The sequence below is a fragment of the Anolis carolinensis genome, chromosome 5, assembly GCF_035594765.1.
Source record: "Anolis carolinensis isolate JA03-04 chromosome 5, rAnoCar3.1.pri, whole genome shotgun sequence".
NCBI classification, from domain to species: Eukaryota; Metazoa; Chordata; class Lepidosauria; order Squamata; family Dactyloidae; genus Anolis; species Anolis carolinensis.
The window spans coordinates 173,566,748-173,590,754 of NC_085845.1; the positions used below are offsets into that span (position 1 = coordinate 173,566,748).

Here is a 24,007-nt window from a genome sequence, read left to right on the forward strand (position 1 = left end):
GGTATGGAGAGGGACAGTATTAACTGAGCAATAGTAGCATTGACTAAAGGTACTAATTTCCCCCCCCCCCCCCGATTTTTTTCTTCAAAGCTTTGGCCATGTGCTAAGTGGGAAGACCCTTGCATTCGGCAGCGAAACATAATTAATATTGATTACAGATGTGTCTGATGTGTGGTTGCTATGGCAGCAATATCTGTGCAGTACAAGCAAATCCCAATGTATGGCTGGGGGGGATTGTGGTGGGAATAGGAAAATAGAGAAACAGAACAAGAAAGAGGATACTGGATGATGCCATTACCTGAGAGATGTAGCCTCGAGGAACCTGCCCATCTTTGTGAGATTTTGCCACATTATGGGCACGAAATGACTCCAGTTGTGATCTCAGGACCTGAACCTGTGCCAGGAAAAAATAAAGGTTTAACCACACCGAAGGAGAAAGCAAAAGCCACTGAATTTCAATCAACCTGCCGCATCCTGTCTAGACAGCGGAGAGCACATGCACACTCATCATTCCTTCCCCTATCCGAACACTATAAAGCCAGCATAGCATAGTGGTTAAAGCATTGGACTGGGACGCAAGGGATGTCATGTACCCACAGAGTACCCTACCTTATAGGATTGTTATTGAGGATAAAATAAATGGGAAGGAGTAAAGCAATATATTAATATCTCTATTAGGGTCCATTATGGGGTAAGAATCCTGTGGTCCACTTGCCCTCCCCCTGGTGATTTTTTGAGCTTGGTCTTATCCCAGACCAATTCTCAGGATTTCTGACTTTGTATTTTTAATGTTTTTGCTTTGTTTTGGGGTTCTGTGGGTGGAGCAATGGATTAAAACTGCAGGAAAACATTAGGAAAAATGTCCTGATGGTATGTGTTTTTCAGCAGTGGAGTATGCTGTCTTGGAACATGGTGGAATATCGTCCTCTGGAGGCTTTCAAGCAGAAGCTGGATGGCCATCTGTTGGGGGTGCTTTGATTGTATGTTGTAGGGATTTGGATTAGATAGCCCTTTGTGCTCTCTTCCAACTCTAGAATTCTATGATTTTAAGAACAGCCTTAATTCATATGCAACAATTGCAAAAGACAATTTTTTTAAAAAAAATTCTCTTCCTAAACATTGTGATGTACTTTTTCTCCCTCAATAAGGCTAAATGGAATTGATTTTAGCCTGTTGGTTGTCGAAACCATCCTCTTGTTCTATAAGGTTTTTGCTATCAGTTTTAGATGTTTTACTCTGTGATAAAACATACATTATATATGTCTGGGTTATATTGTTTTTTTATCTTTGGTTAATTTTGTTTATCATTTAGTTTAAAATTAGGCTGTTTATATAGTTTGATGTTTTTGTTATGATGCAATTTGTTCATATGTCTTCTTCTTTTTGGCACTGAATGTTTGCCATATATGTTGGAAACCGCTGTGAGTCCCTTTGGGGAGATAGGGCGTTTTACAAATGAAGTATTATTATTATTATTATTATTATTATTATTATTATTATTATTATTATTATTATTATTATTCTACCTCTTTCTCCAGAGCTTCGTTTTTCTCTCCTTGGTTTCCTTTGCCTTGGTTCAGCAATGCCATCAGCGGTATCCGCTTGGAGTCCTTCAGGGGGAGGCGCTCCAGCTCCTGCCACTTCTTCTCGATCTCTTCACTCAGCCGACTCTTCTGAGTTTCCGAGAGATGAGGGCCTGGGGGTTCCTGCCCCTTTTGGCAGAGATCCCCTGCTGGACCATCTGTCTGCAAGACTCCACTGGCTGGAGATTCAAACCATTTCCGCCTTTCCTCCCAGCGTAAGGCCAGGTCCCGCTCCAGGTCCTCGCGTTTTCCGGCAGCTGCTTCCGTTGCTCTTGCGCTCCCTCTTGTCCGCTGGGGGGACCCATGGCTCAGCTGGGACCCCTGCTGCAAGGGGGACAGCTCCACATAGTCAAAGGCATGGTGCTGCCCATCCGCTTTCCTGTGGCTGCCTCTGCTTATGGCCTCGGGTCCTGCGCTGGGCCGCTGCTCTTCAGGCCGGATGGAGCTCTTGGGGGAACCGTAGCCGCGGAAGGAGTTCTCCTTATTGCAGTCAGATAGCCTAGAAGCAGGAGGAAAGACACGCAAAAGGTAGAAATTACATAGGCAGAGACTGGGAAAGTTCCCCACACATGTTTTTCCAACACCGATTTGTGATCACACCCAGTCCTGGGAGGTGCCCCAGTACAGTACATCTTGCTATATCACGTTATGATGCACACAGAGTACATGCTTAAGCAAATCCAAGTCTGAAAGGGTTTTTTGTATTAAAACTCTAGAATCACCAAAGCAAGCATTGCCACTGCATCTAGAATCTAGAAAAACATACACGTCTTACTCAGCATACAAATAGACACATCTCTTATCTGTTTATCCAGGCCTTTGAGGCTTTAACTGTTGTTTTTTTTTAAATAAGTTACTATTATAAATGCCTTTTAAATTAACTTTTGTTTTTGTATGCCTTCAAGTCATTTCTGACTCGCAGGAACTCTGTACAAAAACTATTACTGGTTTTGCTTGGCAAGAACGTTCAGAGGGGCTTTGCCCTTGCCTTCCTCTGAGGCTGAGAGAGTGTGACTTTCCCAAGGCCTCCCAGTGAGCAGGGACTTGAACCTAGGTCTCCCAGAATCCTAGTCCGGCATTCAAGCCACAACATCATGTTTTAATATGTTTATTTGTTTTATAAAAGGTACAATCAATTGTTTTGAATGAATTTGGTTATTACTTGTTGCTTTTTGTATCATTCTGGAAGTATGGTCTGCTCAGTGTGTCTCAGGCTAAGACACAAAAGCTGATTTATTCAAGATATAAAAAACTTGCCAAAATACGTACATTGCCTTTCAGTAAATTGAACACCACCTGATTTAAGACTTATGCCCTATATTTTAAACAAATCATCAAGATGGCTTGCAAAATATTAGTAGTTTGGAAATGTTACAATGCCTACTGGCTATGTTGGCTAGAAGATTCAGGTAACTAGTGCAAAAGGTTGCTTCCCCCAGCTCTGTAAAATACTAAAAGTGATCTCCTGAGGAAAAAAAAAACATTTTATACTCTTAATGACACAGTTCCTGCAGCAATTTGGGAGCATACAATCAGATACAGAAGAATATGAGAGAATTGACTTGGAATGAATAGTATGGTGCTTTACAATGAAGTTTGTAAGAATACAATGAGCAAATCAAGAAAGCATGAAGAAATGTTCTGAGGGCACTTACTTTGTCACATCCGGCACGCTAGTAGGACGTATACTTTTCCTCAGAGCCTCAATCCAATTCCGTCGGATTCCTGATGTCATTGCAGATAACGTGAAGACACCATCTTTAGTCTGGAAGGAAAACAACACATGTAAGTTGGTCATATATCTCAATCAGTTATATATTTTGTCTACACTACAAGAAATAGGTCTGATAGTAACGGTGCAAACCAACATATGACACTGAATCCTACAAATAAAGCTAGCAAATATTTGCAATTGACACTGTCCTACAATTTATGCTATGAATAATAATTTGCATCCTGACAACTTTTGATATGTACATAAAGCCAAGCTGTGAACTTCCATATAAACCAGTGGTACAGAGCTTTGGCTCACATGATATTTTGGAGTATAAATTACACAATCTCTTATTACTGGCCATGCTTAGTGGTGTTTTATTTAAAATCATGTCAGAAGCGATTTGAGAACATACTGCAAGTCGCTTTTAGTGTGATGTTGCTTCTTAGTGATGTTGATGGTAGTAACAGGTGAAGGCACGTGGAAAGTCAGAAATCCCCCAACCCTGATACAAATCCATTATTTTATTTTCAACTAATGTACAAACTTGGTTAAATTAAATCTGTGCCTAACAATAATGTAATCACTGTATCTCAAAGACACTGGCCCTCAATACTGGGATTTAATATGGAGTCATTTATTCACATTCATTATGTTGGCAATAGATCTGAAATAATCCTTGAGAGCCTCAGATGCAGGTGAAATATAAACGTTTAAATAAACAGTATTTTTATTATTTAAAGAAAAGGATTATGAATTGTTTGTGCAATTACCCAGGCTACTGTCTCTGTCCCTATCCCCAGGAACTGAATATATATAACTGTAACATTTATCTAATACTACACTGCCCATGTTACGTATAGGAAACTTTGGCTTTTTTAATTCTTGGACTTCACATCTCCCAGAAAACCCAACCAGATTGATCAAAGACAAGGGATGATGGGAGGTGTAGTCCACTATCATGTGGAGGATCAAGGATATCTATCTTGCTACATATTATATCTTGAAGAAAATAGTATTTGTATGGAATATTATACTCTGACAAAATGTTAACAGCTGTCCAGTGCAATAGAAAGGGTTAATTTGTATTGTTGACTCTGTTTGATAACAATTTGCACCAGCTTGGCAGTTTGAGGCTGGGAAAAGATATACAGACTGGGAACAGACTGGGGGAGTGAATTTTCTTTTTACTAATATGACTACAAAATTCTCACAGATGACTTTTTTTTGCTTCTGCACTATAAATTTTTGACAATCCATCTTTCATTGCTCTCACATAGGGGCAAGGGCTCTCCATTTAGCTAGCCATGGATTGGATTGCCAGCTATGACTAGTCGAGGTAGAATTAGTTGTTCATAGTCCCAGTTCTACAATAAAGCTCAGCTAAGAGCATTAAAGTGTTTGGCAACAAATGAACGCTTCGGGATGCCTAAGATCTACACCAAGTTGCAAAACAGAACAATGTTCAAAAAGAAAGGCCTCATGGTCACAACCATGATTTTGAGAACAACATCAACAAGTATAATGTGTCCCTGTCTTTGACTTTGCCCAATTACAAAGATTAGAGTGCTATCTTTTTTACTGCCCCATCTTCAATGCTTTAGTGCTGGACGCTGCAGGCCCGACATGCCACTGATTCTGTGCCCACACCTGGACAGAAGCTACGTACTCACATGTATCTGGAAGCCATAGTTCCGCTGCACTGCATACTCCGTCACGTCAGTGCAAGAACGCAGGTCAATCTCCCCATCCAGGTCATCTGCCTGAAATAAACTCCAAACCATAAGGAACTAAACACTTCGACTAATATCACGGCTGACTCCTCAATGCTTGCCTTAACCAATGTTGAGAAAAATCAGTTCTGTGGACTACAACTCTCAGAATGTTGGATTCTGGAAACCATAGGCCAAGAGAGTAACTTGACAATACCAAGGCTGGTAAAACAACTGTGGACAAAATGCAGCTCCGAAGGCTGTTTTTGCAGCTCTCAACCTCTTAAGGTTCTCTTTTTGAGAGCCAAAAATTTAACAAACAAATAAAAAGGCCAAACAGCCAATTCTGGATAGCATCCAAAATTAGCAATTCACTTTTTAGGTAGACTGGAGATCACCTATATATTGTGTTGTCGAAGGCTTTCATGGCAGGAATCACTGGGCTGTTGTGAATTTTCTGGCTATGTTTCAGAAGCATTCTCTCCTGACATTTCGCCCACATCTATGGCAGGAATCTTCAGAGGTTGTGAGGTCTGTTGGAAACTAGGCAAGTGGGGTTTATATATCTGTGGAAGGTCCAGGGTGGGAGAAATACGTCACAACTCTGAGGATGTGGGCGAAACATCAGGAGAGAATGCTTCTGGAACATGGCTAAACAACCTGGAAAACTCAAACCTATATATTGTTTTATATACAACATTGAAAAAGTATATTCTTGCTTTATTTATTTTTCTCTGTCAGTATGTTTGGAAGTCCCTGGAGAGAAACTGACTTCTATATATTTTTCACTCCTTTAAACAAACAGAACTACTTTTCTTGGATATTTTTTGCCAAGTTGAAGCAGACTTGGCTAAGACCAAACACGGCATGTGGTCATGATGGTCTTCACTGTTTCCTTCCAACCCTGCTCTTCCATTCATTTGCTGCCTAAGTAATCACACACAATAATCTTGCCATACTTTTTCAGCTTGCCTCACATTTATTCTCTCAGCAGGTATCTGACTATTCTGGCAGGAAAGATCAGAATGCTGCTTCCTTACCTCTTCAGCATTGGAGTCCCTGTAATATCTCAAGCTTGAGTCTGTCAGCACAAACCAGTGCTTCGTCCACTGCAGACAGGATGGATCATTGTGGGAAGGGAAAGGAAAGGGCAAGACAAGAGGGAAGAGCTACATTAAAGAGTCGACACAAGCACAATGCAGTCACTGACCTTTCAGATTTATTCCCCCACAAAAGAAAATAAAGTCAAGGCCAGGCCTGGCAGGTCCATTTTTCCTCAAGAGAAGGCTTACTTCCCGTTTACTGAATGCCATATAGACAGAGTTTAGGCAGGAAGCATTCAAGGGGAACTGCGGAATACACAACACATGCTGGGTAAAAAAGCACTACTGTTTCTTTGCTGGTGAATAAACTCTTCCAATGTTTTCCGCTACACATTGATCCTGTTTATTCTAAAAGGAATCCTCTAGAAAGATCCATTTTCAGCACTTTTTAATCCAATGAAATTTTGATCCATAGGTTCAAAACAAAGGTTTTTATATAAGTCATAAAGGGAAGCCAAAAGCAGCTCCCATGCAAACTTGAGGAAAGCATCAAGAGGGGAAAAAAGAAGGAAATTACTTTCTGAAGTCCTCAAATCTTACCTCTCCTGGTTCATCCAATATGGACATCCATCCTTTCTTGAAATTGAGAAGATCTGGCTGGAATGAGAGAAGACCATGCAGCAGTTTAATAAAAGGGATGATATTAAGGCTTAAAATATGGGAAAACAAAATAAATTTGCAATCGGAAGTTAGCCAAAGTTACTAATAATTTGTTGATCATGTCATAGTCCTTGGTGATGACTGTTCTATAGCAGCAATGTTAAAATGTTATTCCAAGTATTTGGAGGATACTGCTGAACTTGCTGTCCAAAAGGTTGGCAGTTCAAATCTGGGGAGCAGGGTGAACTCCCACTGTTGGCCCCAGCTTCTGCCAAACTAGAAGTTCGAAAACATGCAAATGTGAGTATATCAATAGGTCCCACTCTGGTGGAAAGATAACAGCGCTCTATGCAATCATGCTGGCCACATGACCTTGGAGGCGTCTACGGACAACGCTGGCTCTTCAGCTTAGAAATGGAGATGAGCATCACATCCCAGAGTTGGACTTGATTGGACTTGATGTCAGGGGGAAAACTTTTAGGTTAGGGAAAGCAATCCCAGTTTGGTGTTACTAAGAGTCTGGACCGAAGTTAACAAACTGAAATTGAATTCAGTCAAGACAAAAATTCTTTCTACCAATATAAAGAGTTTCACTTGTGATATTCAGGCAAATGCGATCAGAAGAATTTTAAAATTCCTCTGAAAACTCAAGTTTCCTGTTTAGAGCTAGGCACTATAGGTTTGTAGTTGTAGCCAGACACACATCTACACAAGTGTTTCCTGTATTAGCTGTATCATTTTCTGGAAACTTCCACATGGGTCATGGAATGGACTGGGGATTGTATCTAATACACACAAAAGACTAGCTTTTATGGTATTTGCTGGATTGGGCAACTTGCCCCCTCTTGATATTTTTGAATTGCAGCTCCCATCCATCCTATCTAGCACACCCAATAGAATGGGCTGATAGTAACTGAAGTCTAATACCTTCTGGAGAGCTGCATAATTCTTATCTCAATCTAGACCTTGAATCCTATTTTAGGAGAAAGGCGGAACATAAAGTCAACAAATAAACACAGTCCCTTTAGGTCAGTGGTTCTCAACCTGTGGGTCCCCAGGTGTTTTGGCCTACAACTCCCAGAAATTCCAGCCAATTAACCAGCTGTTAGGATTTCTGGGAGTTAAAGGCCAAAACATCTGGGGACCCACAGGTTGAGAACCACTGCTTTAGAAGCAGAGATAACAAGAGCCAAGTATCTTCAGAATACCAACAACATCTCCAAACAACCACGACCAGCAGTTTCATACCGATATTAAAAAGTAAAGTGTGGATGGCTAGATTAGGTTCTCAAGTAACCCCATAAATCAATGGTCACGGTTTTGTGTGGAACTTTGTTAAGAAACATCAGAAATAACATCGGGCTCCATAAAACTCTCAAAGCAGACCAATTTAATGTTCATCACACCTATGAAGGGTCATTCAGTCATAGCTGCTTTCTTCATCAAATAGTGATCAAATCATGACAAAGAACTCAAAGATTCTTCTCAGGATTAACTTCAATATCTCACAAGGAATAAAAATCAGTTCTTAAATCTATTCACTTGGCTGTGTGGGATTAGGAAGCTACGTGGAACGAGTCCATAATTTTTATGGTAGGCACCAATGATACTGAGGAATCATTACAAACGCTAAAGACTATATACAGTACTTGGGAATTCAAATGCCATTGAAATTCCGATGTAAACAGATCAAGATCGGAAATTACAATGTAAACAGGTCAAGGTCACCAATTACTCCCCCATCTTGAAATGGCATCCTTTCATTAATTTACTGTGATCATTGCTCAATGAAAACATAGGATCCTTTTATATTTTTTAGGATTTTTAAAGTACTTACTCTAGTATCCATCATTTTTGTTAAAAAGTGTACATTCACTTTTCATCTACGCATCACAGGAAACAAACAAACAAGCGTTAAATTCTGTCTCGTCTACACAGGAGATGACTAAACAAACACATATTAAAATTATCTGCCTAAGGCTATGAAACAGATCAGATATAAGACTACAAACATCTTGAGAGGCTTGGCTGAGTAAAACCCTTCCCACTGGTGTCACACATTCAACACCTCCCTGCTTGCTTCTACTTTACATCAGTAGGGTGGATGCCATCCTAAATCAAAGCAGCAATACTGAACACTGACTTTGCTCCTACAGCACTCCAACCAGTTTGGTTTCTCAGTACAAAACAGCTGGCATACGAATACAAAACCAGGAAAGGACCTCACAAAACCATAAAAGGGCATAATATGACCTTCACTCAAAAAGAAAGAACAAGGTGATTACATATATGGATGTATTATAGACTATAAAATAGGGGGAAAAACAAGTGATTCCCAAATGTTGCTGAACTGATGATCCTAGAAGTCTGAGTCAGCCAGATTACTGTAATCTACATGGGACTCCCCTTGAAGAGTGCTCGGAAACTTCAGCTGGTCCAAAGAGCTGCAGCCAGGTTGCTCACTGGGGCTGGCTACAAAGAGCCCCCATTACAGCAGCTCCACTGGCTGCCAGTCTGTTTCTGGGCACAATTCAAACCGCTGGTTATGACCTTTAAAGCCTTAGACCAGTGGTTCTCAACCTGTGGGTCCCCAGATGATTTGGCCTTCAACTACCAGAAATCCTAACAACTGGTAAACTGGCTGGGACTTCTGGGAGTTGTAGGCCAAAACACCTGGGGACCCACACGTTGAGAACTCTGCCCTAGACTGTTCGGGTCCAGGCTATTTGGCTGACTGTATCTCCTTGTATGAACCTGCCTGGACCCTGAGATCTTCGGGAGAGGCCCTTTTCTCGGTCCCACCTCCATCACAAGCTTAGCTGGTAGGAATGAGAGTCGGCCTTTTTGGTGACCGCCTTTTACCTTGGAACTCCTTGCCCAGGGAAGCCAGAACCCTTTACAGAAACCACCCCATTAATTCCCCCTTTTAAGACAGTGCTACAAGTTACTGCCTTGTAGTGTAGAAATGGACCCTAAGGTGTAAAGCTACACACACAGTTTGTAAGACTAAAATACAGTAGAGTTTCGCTTTTCCAACATAAACGGGCCAGCAGAACATTGGATAAGCGAAAATGTTGGATAATAAGGAGGTATTAAAGAAAAGCCTATTAAACATCAAATTATGTTATGATTTTACAAATTAAGCACCAAAACATCATGTTTTACAACAAATTGACAGAAAAAGCAGTTCAATACATGGTAAAATTATGTAGTAATTACTGTATTTACAACTTTAGCACCAAAATATCACAATGGATTGAAATGATTGTCTACAAAAACATTGACTACTAAAAGGCAGACTGCGTTGGATAATACAGAACGTTGGATAAGTGAAGGTTGGATAAGAGAGACTCTACTGTAATTATTTACATTAGAAAGAGAGTAAAGTTACAGCGTGTTTCATTTCAATGACAATGCAATTTAGCTATGCTTTAGTTATTGACACAAGGAACTATAGTTGGCCTTTTTATAGCCATGGCTTCTGCATCCATAGATTCAACCATATACAGCTTGAAAATATCCACCAACCCCATTAAAAATCTATTTTTACTATTTCATATAAGGGAAACCATTTTACTATGTCATTGTATAAAAAAAGGATTTGAACATCCTTGGGTTTTTCTATCCATAGAGGATCCTACTATAGTGGACACCAAAGGCACAACAAAATTAAAAATACCTTGTGTACAGTTAGCTACTTTCAAGGTCAGCTAAGTATGCCTTCTCTGCTTCTCACTTCAGTGAAGGTTAATTATATTCTCCCTCCTTCCCTCATCCCCAGCGGTGTCAGATATTGTTCTGATCCACTCATGGAAAGAAGATCTGCTTTCTACCAAAACCAAAGGTTTTCAGGTTGATTTGTGCCCAAGATAGGTACAGTTTTGGAGAGAACCCTCAAAGTTAAGTATTAAAATACCTTTAAGTGACCTATCATTGAAGGGGAAGAGTCTTACTTCCCAGAAAGAACCAATACAACCTTGAAATGTCTGCAAGAATTGGGCTCTTTCCTATGTTTCAAACTGCATCCAGAACAAGGAGAAGTTTTCTGGAGGAACAGTAAAAGTACTAAACAAACTCCCAGAATTGTCCCAGGCTCCAATAACTCTCTGACAGATCCTACTCCAACTCCTCCCTATGAATGAAGCAGGAAAGGCCAACAAGAGAGCAAAAGACATGTCCCTACCACAGAGATGTCTGCATCAAGAAAGCCACGTACAGGAAAGCTGTTCAGAGGACCCAGCTGCCACATGCTCCACTAATGAAGAAGGAAGCATGTGGAGGACCTCAGCACCTCCAAAATAGGTATTCAGTACCCCAAACAGGTTTTCCAAGCCTTTACAGAAAGCATCCACTGTTTGCAAGGTGACTCTGCAAAGCCAGCTCCGTGAAACTTTCCCTACTTTCATCTCCAACCGCTGAGTTCTTGGTTACGCCCAAACGCTCAGGCAGACAGGAGTCCTGGCCCGTCCCAGGCTCTACAACTCAATTGGATGCAAGGGAGGTTCACCTGTTGCCACAACGATGACTTCCAGCCTATAGCAGCCATGTGTGGCCAGGGTGTCCGGTTGCAGAAACTGGATGTCAACAGGAAAGGGGGAAAAGAAAACCCACAGGGAAACTAGAGCTGGATGACCCAGGCTGCTTCACTCTTCGCCTCCTGGATTGCCAAATGCTGGGAGAAAAGAGGTGGCAATGGGAGGAGAGCAGAGAAAGAGACAGCACAACCATAAATCAACAATAACGATCACGAACATAATTTATGGATTCTGTACAGTGTGGGGCATTGATTTTTAGACCCTGGATTTAATGGTCTTACTGGGCTCCTGTTTTAGATGGCTGTGCACAATCTGCCTACATCCCCATTTGATTTACCATTGTATTGTGCCTTCTGTGTTACTAAGAATTTGAGGAACGAACCTGTCTCTAATTCTTTAAAGACTTATTTGGAGCGTGTGCAGTTTCACATTTTAAATTTACAGCACAACCATGACTTCAGGAAAAACTTGATTTTTCTCCTGCTGCTCTCATGCTAGAATCTGGGAATAAGCAGGACCTTGTTTTATTTATTTATCATGTCATAAGCTAACCGAGGGTACAGTCGTAATGTATTTAAAAACGCAAAGTTAAAAACTTGGCATTATACTAAATGCCCTTTGACCAGTAGCTGGCAACTTGAAGTGCCTCTGGTGTTACTATAAGGTGGTCCCCCATTGTGCATGTGGGAGGGCTCAGACTGCATTGTAATAGGTGGTCTGTGGTTTGCTCTTTTCCACACTTGCATGTTGTGGACTCTACTTTGTGGCACCATTTCTTAAGGTTGGCTCTGCATCTCATAGTGCCAGAGCACAGTCTGTTCAGCGCCTTCCAAGTTGTCCAGCCTTCTGTGTGCCCAGGAGGGAGTCTCTCATTCGGTATCAGCCATGGCTTGAGGTTCTGGATTTTAGCCTGCCACTTTTGGAATCTCGCTTGCTGAGGTGTTCCTGCAATTATCTCTGTAGATCTTAGAAAACTATTTCTTGATTTACAGCATTGGCGTGCTAGTTGATATCCGAACAGGGGATGAGTTGGAGATATCCTTGCCTTGGTCCTTTCGTTGATGGCTGCTACTTCCAAGTGGATGTCAGGTGGTGCAATATTGGCTAAACAGTATAATTTCTCCAGTGGTGTGGGGCATAGACATCCTATGATAATGCAACATGTCTCATTAAGAGCCACATCCACTGTTTTAACATGGTGAGATGTGTTCCACACTGGGCACACTTTGTTAAGAGATTAATAATATATTTCAAAAATAACTTCAATAAGGATCTGCAACCCTGTACATGCAGGGCCACCCCTAATTACAAAATGTTGAGAGTTTAGCTTTTTAAATAAATGGGTGTGCTTTTTAAACAAAAAAGGATTTGCCTTTTATCTCCCACCCACCCAGCAGTTGTTACAATTTGGCCATGAAACAAATGAAGATTATGTATTTGCATTTGTTAAACATCCCAAAAACATCTCAGGAACTCACTTCTTCAACGGCGCAAACTTGGTCAAAAACAAACATTGAGCTAAAACCTATGGAGCTCACATAACTGGATCATCAGTGAAGAAAGAATGAGAAGGAAACAGGAAGCCAGGACACATGCTGGCAGCTGAAGTTCGATAAATGCAAACACAGTCTAAACATTTGCTGGAGCATGAATCCCAACGCAATTGCTTGAGCACCACATACGCATGGGGAGGGAGGAATGCCAGAGCCACAGTGTCCTCGTCTGAACCAACAGAACAGGGCCAGCTCTAACATTAGGCCAAGCAAGGCAGCCTCTGGGCACTGAGCAGTTGCAGGGTCCTGAAGACAGAGCTGCATGTGTGCCACTCTGCCAGCCTTGTGCCCAGTAAGCTTCCCTGTTGTCCTCAGGTGCAATGAAGGATGCTGTCTTGACACCCGTATCTAAGGACACATCTACACTGACCACTTTGGTTAGTTCGAAACTGGTACAGAAAGAAGTAGTTTCGATGTGCAGATGATTGCACTGGAAACTTGGGGACCCACTGAGGTCCGGATGGTGATCACTCAAACCACTTAGGCTGGCCGAATCTGAAATATCCATAGCTCAATAACCATGAAAAATGTGCGTTGTTTTTTTTTACAACTCCCCCAACAGAATGTATAGATGTGCATCAGCAGAGTTATTTGGGTGTCAGCATAGGAATTTGCATTGTGGGGAGCCAATTTCACCGTGCCATGTGGTTTACACTAGAGCACACTAATACATATTAAAGACTTTATTTCAGACTTTTCCTTGACTTTGCTTATTTCAGTTTAAAGCTCTTAAAGCATGCTGCAGTGTGCTTTCATAGTGTGCATAGTTTTACCACTGTGCACAAAAACTAGCATGAAACTACATTAAATGGTCAGCGTAGATGTGTCCTAAGTAAAGAATCAACTGCTAACTATTGTCTCCCAATCTTGAATTGGGGGTGAGGAAGCCTGTCCTTTCAAGAGTCTTAGGTCAGTCCTGCTGATGAGTGACATTAGAATAAATTAATTTCGAAAACCACTGCTAATCTGGCTTCAAGTAGGAATCGGGATAAAAGGTGGGAAGTTACTGCACATACTGTCCTCACAGCAAAGGAATGAAAGCAACCAAATAATAATAATTAGTGACATAATCCAGGCAAGGAAACTTATGGCCCCATCGACCAATACTGTTGGATTCCAGGCTACATCAATTTCTGCTGACCAGGCTAACACATGCGTTCTGCCAAACTTTGATGGACCAGAAGCAGCCCGGCATCATTGGCCAAACTCAAGAATGGCATGCTCTTATTTAACCCTCTTCCTAGAACCATCCATCACATTCCTGATTAATCAAAGTCCACAGTTACATTTCCCAGAAAATAAATACTGTACATGAGTAGCTTTGCAAGTAAATCCCTAGAAATTTAGATGGCTACAAAAAACATGAACAACGATCAGCAACTGATCATAACAGCTAACTCCAGCCAGTTACACCCAGACTTTAGAGTGGGCTAAAGGAATGCAGTCTGTGTCATATATTTGCATTTTCAGCCAAAATGTGATACTCTGTTTCCATGGTATTTTAAACCCAAATAGATCAGACTGCCATGCAGATTAGAAGCAGTGGTAATGCTACACAGAAGAAACATCAAATAGTTAGATGAAGCACATTTATCTAACCAAGGCACATGGTAAGTCAGGTGTTTTCTCCAGTGGAAAAGGTCTAAACATAACATTAGACTGTATTTGCAGAAGACACTAGGTCAGAATGAAACAATTAGGCTTTTGCTTCCAGTCTTTCTCATCTATCTATTCACACACACACACACACACACACACACACTTGAAGTTTTCCAAATGTTTTCGAGCTATAGTTGATTGAATCTGTGGATACGGAGAATCAGCTCTATATTCTGAAAACTCGTTCTCTGCTGCCCTTTTTGCCCGGGCTTCATATTCTGCTTTCTTTCATGCATTGTTTTTACTGTATTACTTCCACTGTACATCATCCAGTAAGAAGTTTAAAAATAAACAAATGCATGTACAAATTGAGTCTGCTTTAAAAAAGAAAGTACTCCCTAACAGCACCTTCTAAATAGGGGCCCAAAGATATTATTCTGCTCACCCCCATCCCCCATGCCAAACACACAAAATCACTCTGTGGGTAGAGATCAGATGCAGAAGTGCAGGCCATGGAGCACCCATCCAATTTTCATCCACTGCCTTCACATAGTATCCATCTCTTGAACAACTCTAAGCAACTGTAGGTGCGGATAGTTCTGTGCCTCCCGTCTTCTAGGAAATCATAGCTAGCACAGGGGACACAGCAAGTGAGCAGTTTCTGTCTTTGCCTCTATCTCCCAGCTAGCCTTGAAACCTGCAGCACTGCCACCCATTCTGCATTTTATACTTTGATCAGTTCTGATGAAACATTAAATAGCATTTAAACAGCAATACCTTTAGAACAAAACATCAATTCAGGATTCCTGACATCTCATAAAGCACTATCTTCATCAGAGCTTGGAAGAGTAATCTCCTATAGCTATAATTGCCAAGAATTCTGGAAGCTGTGGTCCAAAAAGAATTTTTCTTACTGCACATCAATATGGGTATTTCCGTATGTACTGACTTCATTATCCAGCATCCCCAAGCTAGCATTGACTATGGCGGAAGTAGGTGTTGAAGCCTACACCTGAAGAAATCTAGGCCAAGGACTGCTGTGATGCCAGATTTTTTAAATAGAGGAGGATCAGAGACTAAGTTTGGGAACTTCTGCATGCAAAGCATGTACTTAGTCACCTAGCCATAACCTTTTCCTGCCTTTTGAAAGAGCACAGTAAGCTCAAGAGGAGACATGGTGAAAATGTGGAAGAGACTGAACATTGGAGGAGGACATAACAAAACAATTATTGAAGAAACAATTGTAGCTGCCACACAAAGGCAGATAGTTCAGCAGGAAGCACTATTTCCTGAGCCTGGAAGCCCATGTTTTTGGACTACAGCTCTTGGAAACTCCCATAAAGCTTGGCCACTGATTTTGGCAGTGGCAGTCCCCAAATCTCTTCTAAATTGTGGTCATTTTAAACTCCATATATGACAGGAAATTGAAAGGATAGACATACAACCTCTATTTAACTGCACTCCAAATGTTAGGGGAGAAAAACAAGAAAGAGACCTCTGGCATCACGAAGACTAATCAGTTGATTATAACATTGAGCTTCCCTTATCCAAAATTCAAAATCCAAAAGACTCCAAAATCCAAAATAGATCACATGAATGGCTGAGACATTAAAATCTTTGCTTTGAGATGGCCCAGTGTACACAAACTTTGGTCCATGCACAAAGTTATCAACAATATTTTATAAAATTATCCTCAGGCTATGTGCAAAAGATATATATGAAACATAAAGGATTTTTGTGTTTCTACTTCGGTCCTAGCTCCAAGATATTTTGATATGTCAATACAGATAATCCAAAATCTTAAAAAATCCAACATACAAAACAGTTCTGGTCCAAGCATTTTGAACAATGTGTCTTGTCAAAATATCATATCTTGTTTGTGGTGCAACAGACTAATAAAGTTATTCCTTTGGAAAGTGTTCCAAGTGTTAAGATTTCATCTTAGGCCATCATGCTGTTACATAAAGAAACAAAACAATGCAAAACAATTTAGAAGGTCGGTGGGGCTGCATTGCATGAGGAGATGAAAAAAGAATTAAATATGCTTAGTCTGGTAAAAACCAGATTGGGGTGGGGGGAACACATGATAATAGTGCAAAAGCATCCAAAGAATGTGAACACCAAAGAAGGAAAGGAATTGCTTGAGATGGCACTAACCGGTAAAGAACAAGAAAAATGTTCACAAGACACATACTGTAGAAAGAGATATTAGCTCCAGCCAAGGGTTTAGACTGATTAAAAAGCAGCCCAAAGCTTACTGACAAATACCCCACGCAAACCTCCCTAGGATGAAAGTTAAATCATAGTGAAATACAACTTAACCAGAGGCTGATCTGGAACTGGAAGATTTATCACCAAAAATGGAAAAGAATCAGTGAAGAACAGTCCCCAGATAGATGGAGAAAGAGGGAGATAACGTAGGTGCATTGTGACATTGGGGCCACCATAGCAATACCGTTCAAAAGCAGCGAGTTATCAGGGTATTGAGAGTGTAATGAAGTTACATGTCAAAAAGTAAGACAAAAATTTATTTTGGTGTACTGAAAAACTTCTTTATAATCTAAAACATTACATGTGCTCCCCCAGACAGAGCAAATGTGTAAATAGGCTGTTGCAGGTTGAGGTGTTTGCTGTTTTACTTTCTGGGTTTTTCTTTCAATAACTGAACATTTCTGTTGTCTAGGACTATTTTTTGACAATTCTTGGCACCAGCTGCAATATGTTATCGCCACCCTCAAGTGGGCTTTAAAAAAAAATTGATATGTGCCAGAACAAAAAGTATCTTTTTCATCTACTCAGTTATCTTTTTTTAAAGCTATGATGGTATGCCGCAACAGCATTATCAGTGAAATGACAGTTTTGTAATGTAAGGGGAAGACAAAATTTTCCCTTCAAAACATAGGATCACCTCAGTAAATCATGCCCCAGTTTTTAAAACTTTGGTCCGGAAAATCCTTAGGGTCATATATGAGGAACTGCAACAAACGGTTCCCCGCAAAAATGGAATGAAAAGACACAGAGGCAACAATAACCAACAAAACCCAGGGAGCTATCTTGCAAGAACTCTTTCAGATGGCCTTCTCTTAACAAGTCTGAATTTGTTGTCACCCAAAATCACTGATTTTTTTTTAAAATAACATTAACAAAAATTGGGGGTGGAGCCCCAAATAGTACAGTGGTTTAAACTGCTGAGCTGTTGTACTTGCTGACTAAAAAGTCAGCGGTTTGAATCCGGGGAGTGGGGTAAGCTCCCGTTGTCAGCCCCAGCTTCTGCCAACCTAGCAGTTTGAAAACATGCAAATGCGAGTAAATCTATAGGCACCGCTTCGGTGGGAAGGTAACGGTGCTCCATGCAGTCATGCTGGCCATGTGACTTTGGAAGCGTCTATGGCCAATGCCGGCTTTTTGGATTAGAAATAATTAACACCAACCCCCAGAGTCAGACACAACTATTCTTAATGTCAGGGGAAAATCTTTACCTTTGACAAATCACTTTTTCAGTTTGGTGCAAGAAACTTGAAAGAATTCTGGCTTCCACTGTAGGAAACCAAGGATTTACACAAGGAACCTTCCTCATCTATGAATCTTTTTTTAGAAGTTACCCTTTGTTTACTCATACCTATTTCCAAGAGATGTGTCAAGGAATTTGTCTGGCACATACCTTAAGTACTATTTGGACACTGAATCTAACAGTTCTTAGAAAACATGTCAGGAGCATCATTAACACTTTTCCTGCAATTGGAACCAATGAAACAAGAAAGTAGATCTTGGGAGAAAACACATTTTTCATCATATACAACATATCGACATCAGTCAAACTGAAGTGGAAAAAAGTTAAGGAAACACAGGAATATTCTACACTGTCAATAAAGAGTTCACTGACAGCCCATCTGGTAGCACTGTCTTAGTAAATACTGAACATCTGCAGAACATGAATTTGGGTCTTATCCCTCCCATGGCTCAATTATATGGCCTCAGGCACATCACACACACAGAGAGTTACATCCTTTGTCTGCAGTTTCCCAGGGTTGGAAACAATGATCTATTTCTCAAGATTGCCAAGTCAAATTTTGGAAACAACAGTGGCAATTAAAGTGCCTTTTGCATAATAATGAAGTAGCAGTAACTTGCTGGGTTGACTGATATTAAACATTCCATTCATTATCAGACTATGAGCAGGTAATATGTGCAAATGATTTTTTCATTCTTAAGAGACACTAATGCAGAGGAGTGTGTTGCAACACGTTAAGTGTGTTGGTGTGCAGATGCATCATGCAAACCTAACAAGAAACCTCTAAAGCCTATATGAAAAAATCCAACAAATCATATATTTTAATATATAAATGAAAGGTTTTCCTGAGATATGTTGTGTTCCCATACATTTTGTAATTTTGTATGTTTCTGTATCTCTTTTTAAAATATTTTTATTAAGTATCAGCCAAAAAAAAAAGACAACATAAAAAGAACAAATAACACACTTAAACAAATGTTCGTCCTGAATCTTCTTGGGTTTCATCTGGCAGAAAGAAAACTTAAAATAGCAATGTTTATTTTTTATTCACAGAGACTACCGGTTCCTTATTTCCTTTAACTTTGAAGCTTTTAAGACTTTTAGAGTTAGCTGTTCAATATTCCCATAAATTCCCTGTTCATATTTTCTGTATCAGTAGAAATTTTTTACCTTCCCTATTGTAAGACATATTTCTTAAAATATTCCTCAAATTTCTCCCACACTTTTCACACCTTGTTTAGTGAGCTCCCCTTCATTATCTTAGATCACACTATGTAACAAAATTTGAAAAATGATCTGTTCCTGGTTTGAAAGTGTGATTTCCTGTTTAATTGTGCAGCACTTACTTTGAAAGTTCTTCTACTTCAAAAACTTCGTTTTTGTGGCTGCCACAAACCATGTTGAATTGGTCAAGACTCCATGAGATTGAAAAACGATAGCAAAAATACGCTTTCCCCATGCTTTTATGATAAAACCAATTAGGGAATGACATGTATAACCCAGGAATAAAAATCATAATGTAATTTGTCCATTTCCATCGCTTCTCTTAATTTCAGTTGCCCGTCATGGATGAATGGCATTTCAGTTATTTTCCACTTTTTCCCCACTACTATCCTTGCTATTGTGGTCATGTACATAATTATTCTTCTAAAAGGTTTATTCTTTCTCCTGTATCTCTTATAAGAGATTGGGTTTTACTTTCGGTTTGCTAGTAAAAACTGAATTACTGTGTTGCAAAATGATGAGTGTCTAAAAAAATGTGCCACCAATATGAATTGTTTGGAAAGCTCTGCAGAAATGGTTTCATAAAATGCATTCATGAAACCCACTGTGTGCCCTTTACAAAACATAACCACTTCCAACCAAATTACATTATCAATCTTTGAAAGTTATTGGTACCAAGCGGAAACTAAATCAGTTGGAAGGCAGAACAGGGTATAGGTTTACAGCCTGTGTTGGGGCTACACTCCCCCTGAGGATACAGGTTCACAGTTTGGGGGTAATCCTGGACTCATCCCTGACTCTGGAACCTTATATGTTGGTGATGCCTGGGAGGGCCTTTGCACAATTAAAACTTGTGCACCAGCTGCACCCGCACCTTGAGACTCCAGATCTGGTCACGGTAATCCATGCCTTAGTAACATCCTGTCTGGACTACTGCAATGCTCTCTATGTGGGGCTGCCTTTGGAGATAGTTTGGAAGCTTCAGCTAGTCCAGAGATCAGCAACCAGATTACTAACTGGAGCTCCATACAGGGAGAGAACCACTCACATGTTACGGTAGCTCCACGGGCTGCTGGGCTGCTTCCGGGCTAAATACAAAGTGCTGGTTGTTACCTATAAAGTTCTCAAATGGTTCGGGTCCAGGCTACTTGACAAACCACCTTACGTATTGAGGTCAATGGAGAGGGCCCTGCTCTAGGTCTCACCCCATCTCAAATGTGGCTGGTGGCCCCCCGCCTCTGGAACTCCCTCCCCAAAGAAAAATGGCCCCCTCCTTCCCCTCCTTTCAAAAACAGTTGAAAACGCACCTATGCACTTTAGCCCATGGAGAAGAGGAGAATTAGAACATAGTAAAGACAACCTTCTGAGACTTGGCAATTTTATCTTGACCCTGTAGACAGCTATAAATCATCTTAAATTATTTTAATCATATTATGCATTGTGGTATTGTTGGTTTTCATGAGCTTTGTGTTTGTTTAGTAATGTATGAATATATAATGTTACCTTGCACTGTTTTGACTTATGTTTTTTAATTATCACCAAGGCACTGAATGTTTGCCTTTTTGCCTGGAAGCCGCCCTGAGTCCCCCTGGAGAGGTAAGGCGGCCTATAGTTTTCAACCCTAAGACCCCCTCCCATACCCCAGACATTTCTCTAGCAAATGAAAGTGTGGATTGTGAGAATAAAGTATTTAGGATCCACACACTCCTGCTCCTTCTTGATGCCCTTCAAAGCAAACAGAACTTTGTATCCAGAAAGGTTGGGGGAAACACAAACAAGCACTTTATTTAAAAGGTTGTGGAACAGATAGGGACAAGATAAGGCGGGCACAGTATTGATTACAAAGAGAAAACTAAACACAACACGCAGTTCCCTGTTTAAGTCTTAACCCTTACAAACACCCACTTTTGAAAGCCTAACTCAGTACTTGCAAAATGCTATTTTTGTAATTAAAATACCCAGAATCTCCAAGGCAGCTGGCTGAGGAAATTCTGGGTACCATTCTCTAAAAAGTTCTGTGGCTTGAGGGACTTCCTAAGAGTTCAATTCCTCTTCTGCGGAAATAGGGTCTTACCTAGAACCTTTGGAAAATCCATTTTATGGAGTTCACAGATTTATTTCCACAAGTCTAGGAGTGTCAGCTTCCTAGATTTGGCTTGTTTTTCAGTGCGACTTTCCACATGTCTCTTTTCTTCTATTCAGCAGAAGAAAAGTCCAGTGTCTCTCAGGAACAAGAATCACTTCCACTTGAAGGAACCAAGGTCAGCTTCAAAACCAAGTTGTGAGCCAGTTTTTAGTATATCAACATGTTACAGTAAAAAGGAACTGCAATCAAAGTTGTGTCAGATAGGAAGTAAAAGAGCAAAAAACACAAGGAATAAATTACACTATATAAATATTATCAGATCCCTCCCCCATACTAGAGGCTGGGTTGCTGTCCCCTCACACAGTGACACTGAAGAATACAGTTTGACGCCACTTTAACTGCCACAGCTCAATGCTATGGAATTGTGGGATTTATAGTTTGATGAGGCACCAGCATTCTTTGGCAAAGAAGGTGAAATTGTTTGTACCTCTATGGCTTCCAGGATTCCACAGTATTGAGCTATAGCAGTGAAAGTGGTGTCAAACTGCATTAATTCTACAACGCAGACACTCAGTTACTTACATACAGTATTCTATTCCAAGTTTCCTCCCAACCTACAGATTCTTTGATGCGAAGCAATGAGTATCAAGATGCTCTATCTTGGTTTTATTTCTGTTTATTGGATTTTCTTTGGAGCCATTGAAGACACTGTAGGTGGAATTATGACAGAGCAACTGTTTGGGGAGGGGAGATGAAAAGTACATTACTTTACATTCTCTGATGTAACAATGGAACTAGTCTCCTGAGTATTAATCTCCACTGAAAAACACTGGATAATCTTGGGCCAGTTCCCTTCTCTTAAGCTGACCTATCTGGCAAAGTTCTTGAGTTTAAAGTAAGGAGAGCTACTTGGATGAAAAACTATGATACTGGGTTGCTGTGAGCTTTCCGGGCTGTATGGCCATGTTCCAGAAGCATTCTCTCCCGATGTTTCGCCCACATCTATGGCAGGCATCCTCAGAGGTTGTGAGGTCTGCTTGAAATTAGGCAAGTGGGGTTTATATATCTGTGGAATGTCCAGGTTGAAGGAAAGAACTCTTGTCTGTTGGGGGCCAAGTGTAATGTTGCAATTAACATTGAAAAGCCTTGCAACTTCAAAGCCTGGCTGTTTCCTGCCTGAGTGAATCCTTTGTAAGGAGGTGATAGCTGACCTTGATTGTTTCCTGGCTGGAATTCCCATTTTTGTGAGTTGTTCTTTATTTACTGTCCTTATTTTAGAGCTTTTAATACTGGTCGCCAGATATTGTTCATTTTCATGGTTTTCTCCTTTCTGTTGAAATTGTCCACATGCTTGTGGATTTCAATGGCTTCTCTGTGTAGTCTGACATGATATTAATATAATTAAGAAATCAATTATACTATGTAACAAAATTTGAAAACATGTTCTGTTTCTGGTTTGAAAATGTTATTTCCTGTTTAAGTGTGCTGTACTCACTTTGAAAGTAGTTGTATTACTCCAGAACCTCGTTTTTGTGGCTGCCACAATCTATGTAAAATGGGTTATAGACTCTATGAGATATTCATTGAAAAGCTATAGCACAATGTGCTGCAGAATGTCCTGCAAAAACAAAGTTTTTACAGTTGAATAAACTTTTTTCCAGTTTTTATGATAGAACCAATTAGAAAATGACATTTATAACCCAAGAACAAAACCATGTTGCATAGTGTTAGTAAATAATCACTTCCCAATTTTCAAACTGCAAGCTTCTTAATCAGGTTTGTTTTCAACTTATAGCCTTCCCCAGCCTCACAATGAAATATCACAACACAGAAAAATAACAATCTTGAAAAATCACCAGAACTTTAGAAAATAATTTTAAAAACAGCCAGTCACATGCCTGTGTTGTGTACAAATCATCCTTGGGTGACCAGGATTTAAGACTATAAACCAGCTGCTGGTTTACTCCCTTCCTGCACTCCCACCCATGTGCCAGAAACAACCAACAAAAGCCAAAAGCAGATTAGCTATTAATTTTATCTGCATCTATCTGAGAAAAATAAGGGGTGGAGATCTAACAGTCCTTCTTAAAAATCTTTCTGTAACAGCCCAGAGAAAAAATGCCAGTGACTATCAAAAATGTAATGGTACTTTATGAGCGTGCATGATGGGACTTGGTATCTATAGTCCAAGAATGTGTTAACTCTAGTAAAAGCTGAAAACTGGATGTTTAATGAAGCTCTGAAATCAAAAAGGAGGGAAATGTGGGACGGTGTATCCGTACTCCTAGATGCTTTGAAAAACGCTCAAGTTGAATCGAGGTTATGGCAATCACACCAACAATTATCACAATACTTTCTTGGCAAGATGTGGTCAGAAAGAGTCTTTGCCTTCATCTAGGGCCGAGAGATTGTGACTTACCCAAGGTCAACTAAGGGTTTTTTTCTTTTTCATGTCAGGAGCAACCTGAGTCGCTTCTGGTTTGAGAGAATTGGCCGTCTGCAAAGACGTTGCCCAGGGGACGCCTGGATGTTTTTGATGTTTTTACCATCCTTGTGGGAGGCTTCTCTCATGTCTCTACTAAGGGGTTTACATGGCTGAACAAATCCTTGTCTAGATTACAGCTCTCATAACTCCTTATCATTGCTGGCTAGGGGTGATGGGAGTTACAGTCTAACTTAAACAACAAGAAAGCATTAAGTTGCCATCCATTGGACTAGTAAAAGGTAAAGTCTTTCCTGTGACATTACGTTTAGTCTTGTCCGAATCTGGGGGTTGGTGCTTATCTT

General features: G+C 40.4%; 1 protein-coding gene across 3 annotated transcripts in view; it reads right to left on the reverse strand.

The window, feature by feature from the left end:
• triobp (TRIO and F-actin binding protein) overlaps window positions 1–24,007 on the reverse strand; it is an 87,265-nt gene that overhangs the window by 11,979 nt on the left and 51,279 nt on the right. For all 3 annotated transcript variants that reach the window (XM_008110697.3, XM_008110695.3, XM_016993689.2), the window contains 6 exons: window positions 6,653–6,709; window positions 6,050–6,118; window positions 4,971–5,060; window positions 3,239–3,348; window positions 1,527–2,082; window positions 299–394 (listed from right to left, as the gene is read on the reverse strand). In XM_008110697.3, coding sequence (XP_008108904.1) covers window positions 299–394; window positions 1,527–2,082; window positions 3,239–3,348; window positions 4,971–5,060; window positions 6,050–6,118; window positions 6,653–6,709 — 978 coding nt within the window. The remainder of the gene's footprint in view (window positions 1–298; window positions 395–1,526; window positions 2,083–3,238; window positions 3,349–4,970; window positions 5,061–6,049; window positions 6,119–6,652; window positions 6,710–24,007) is intronic.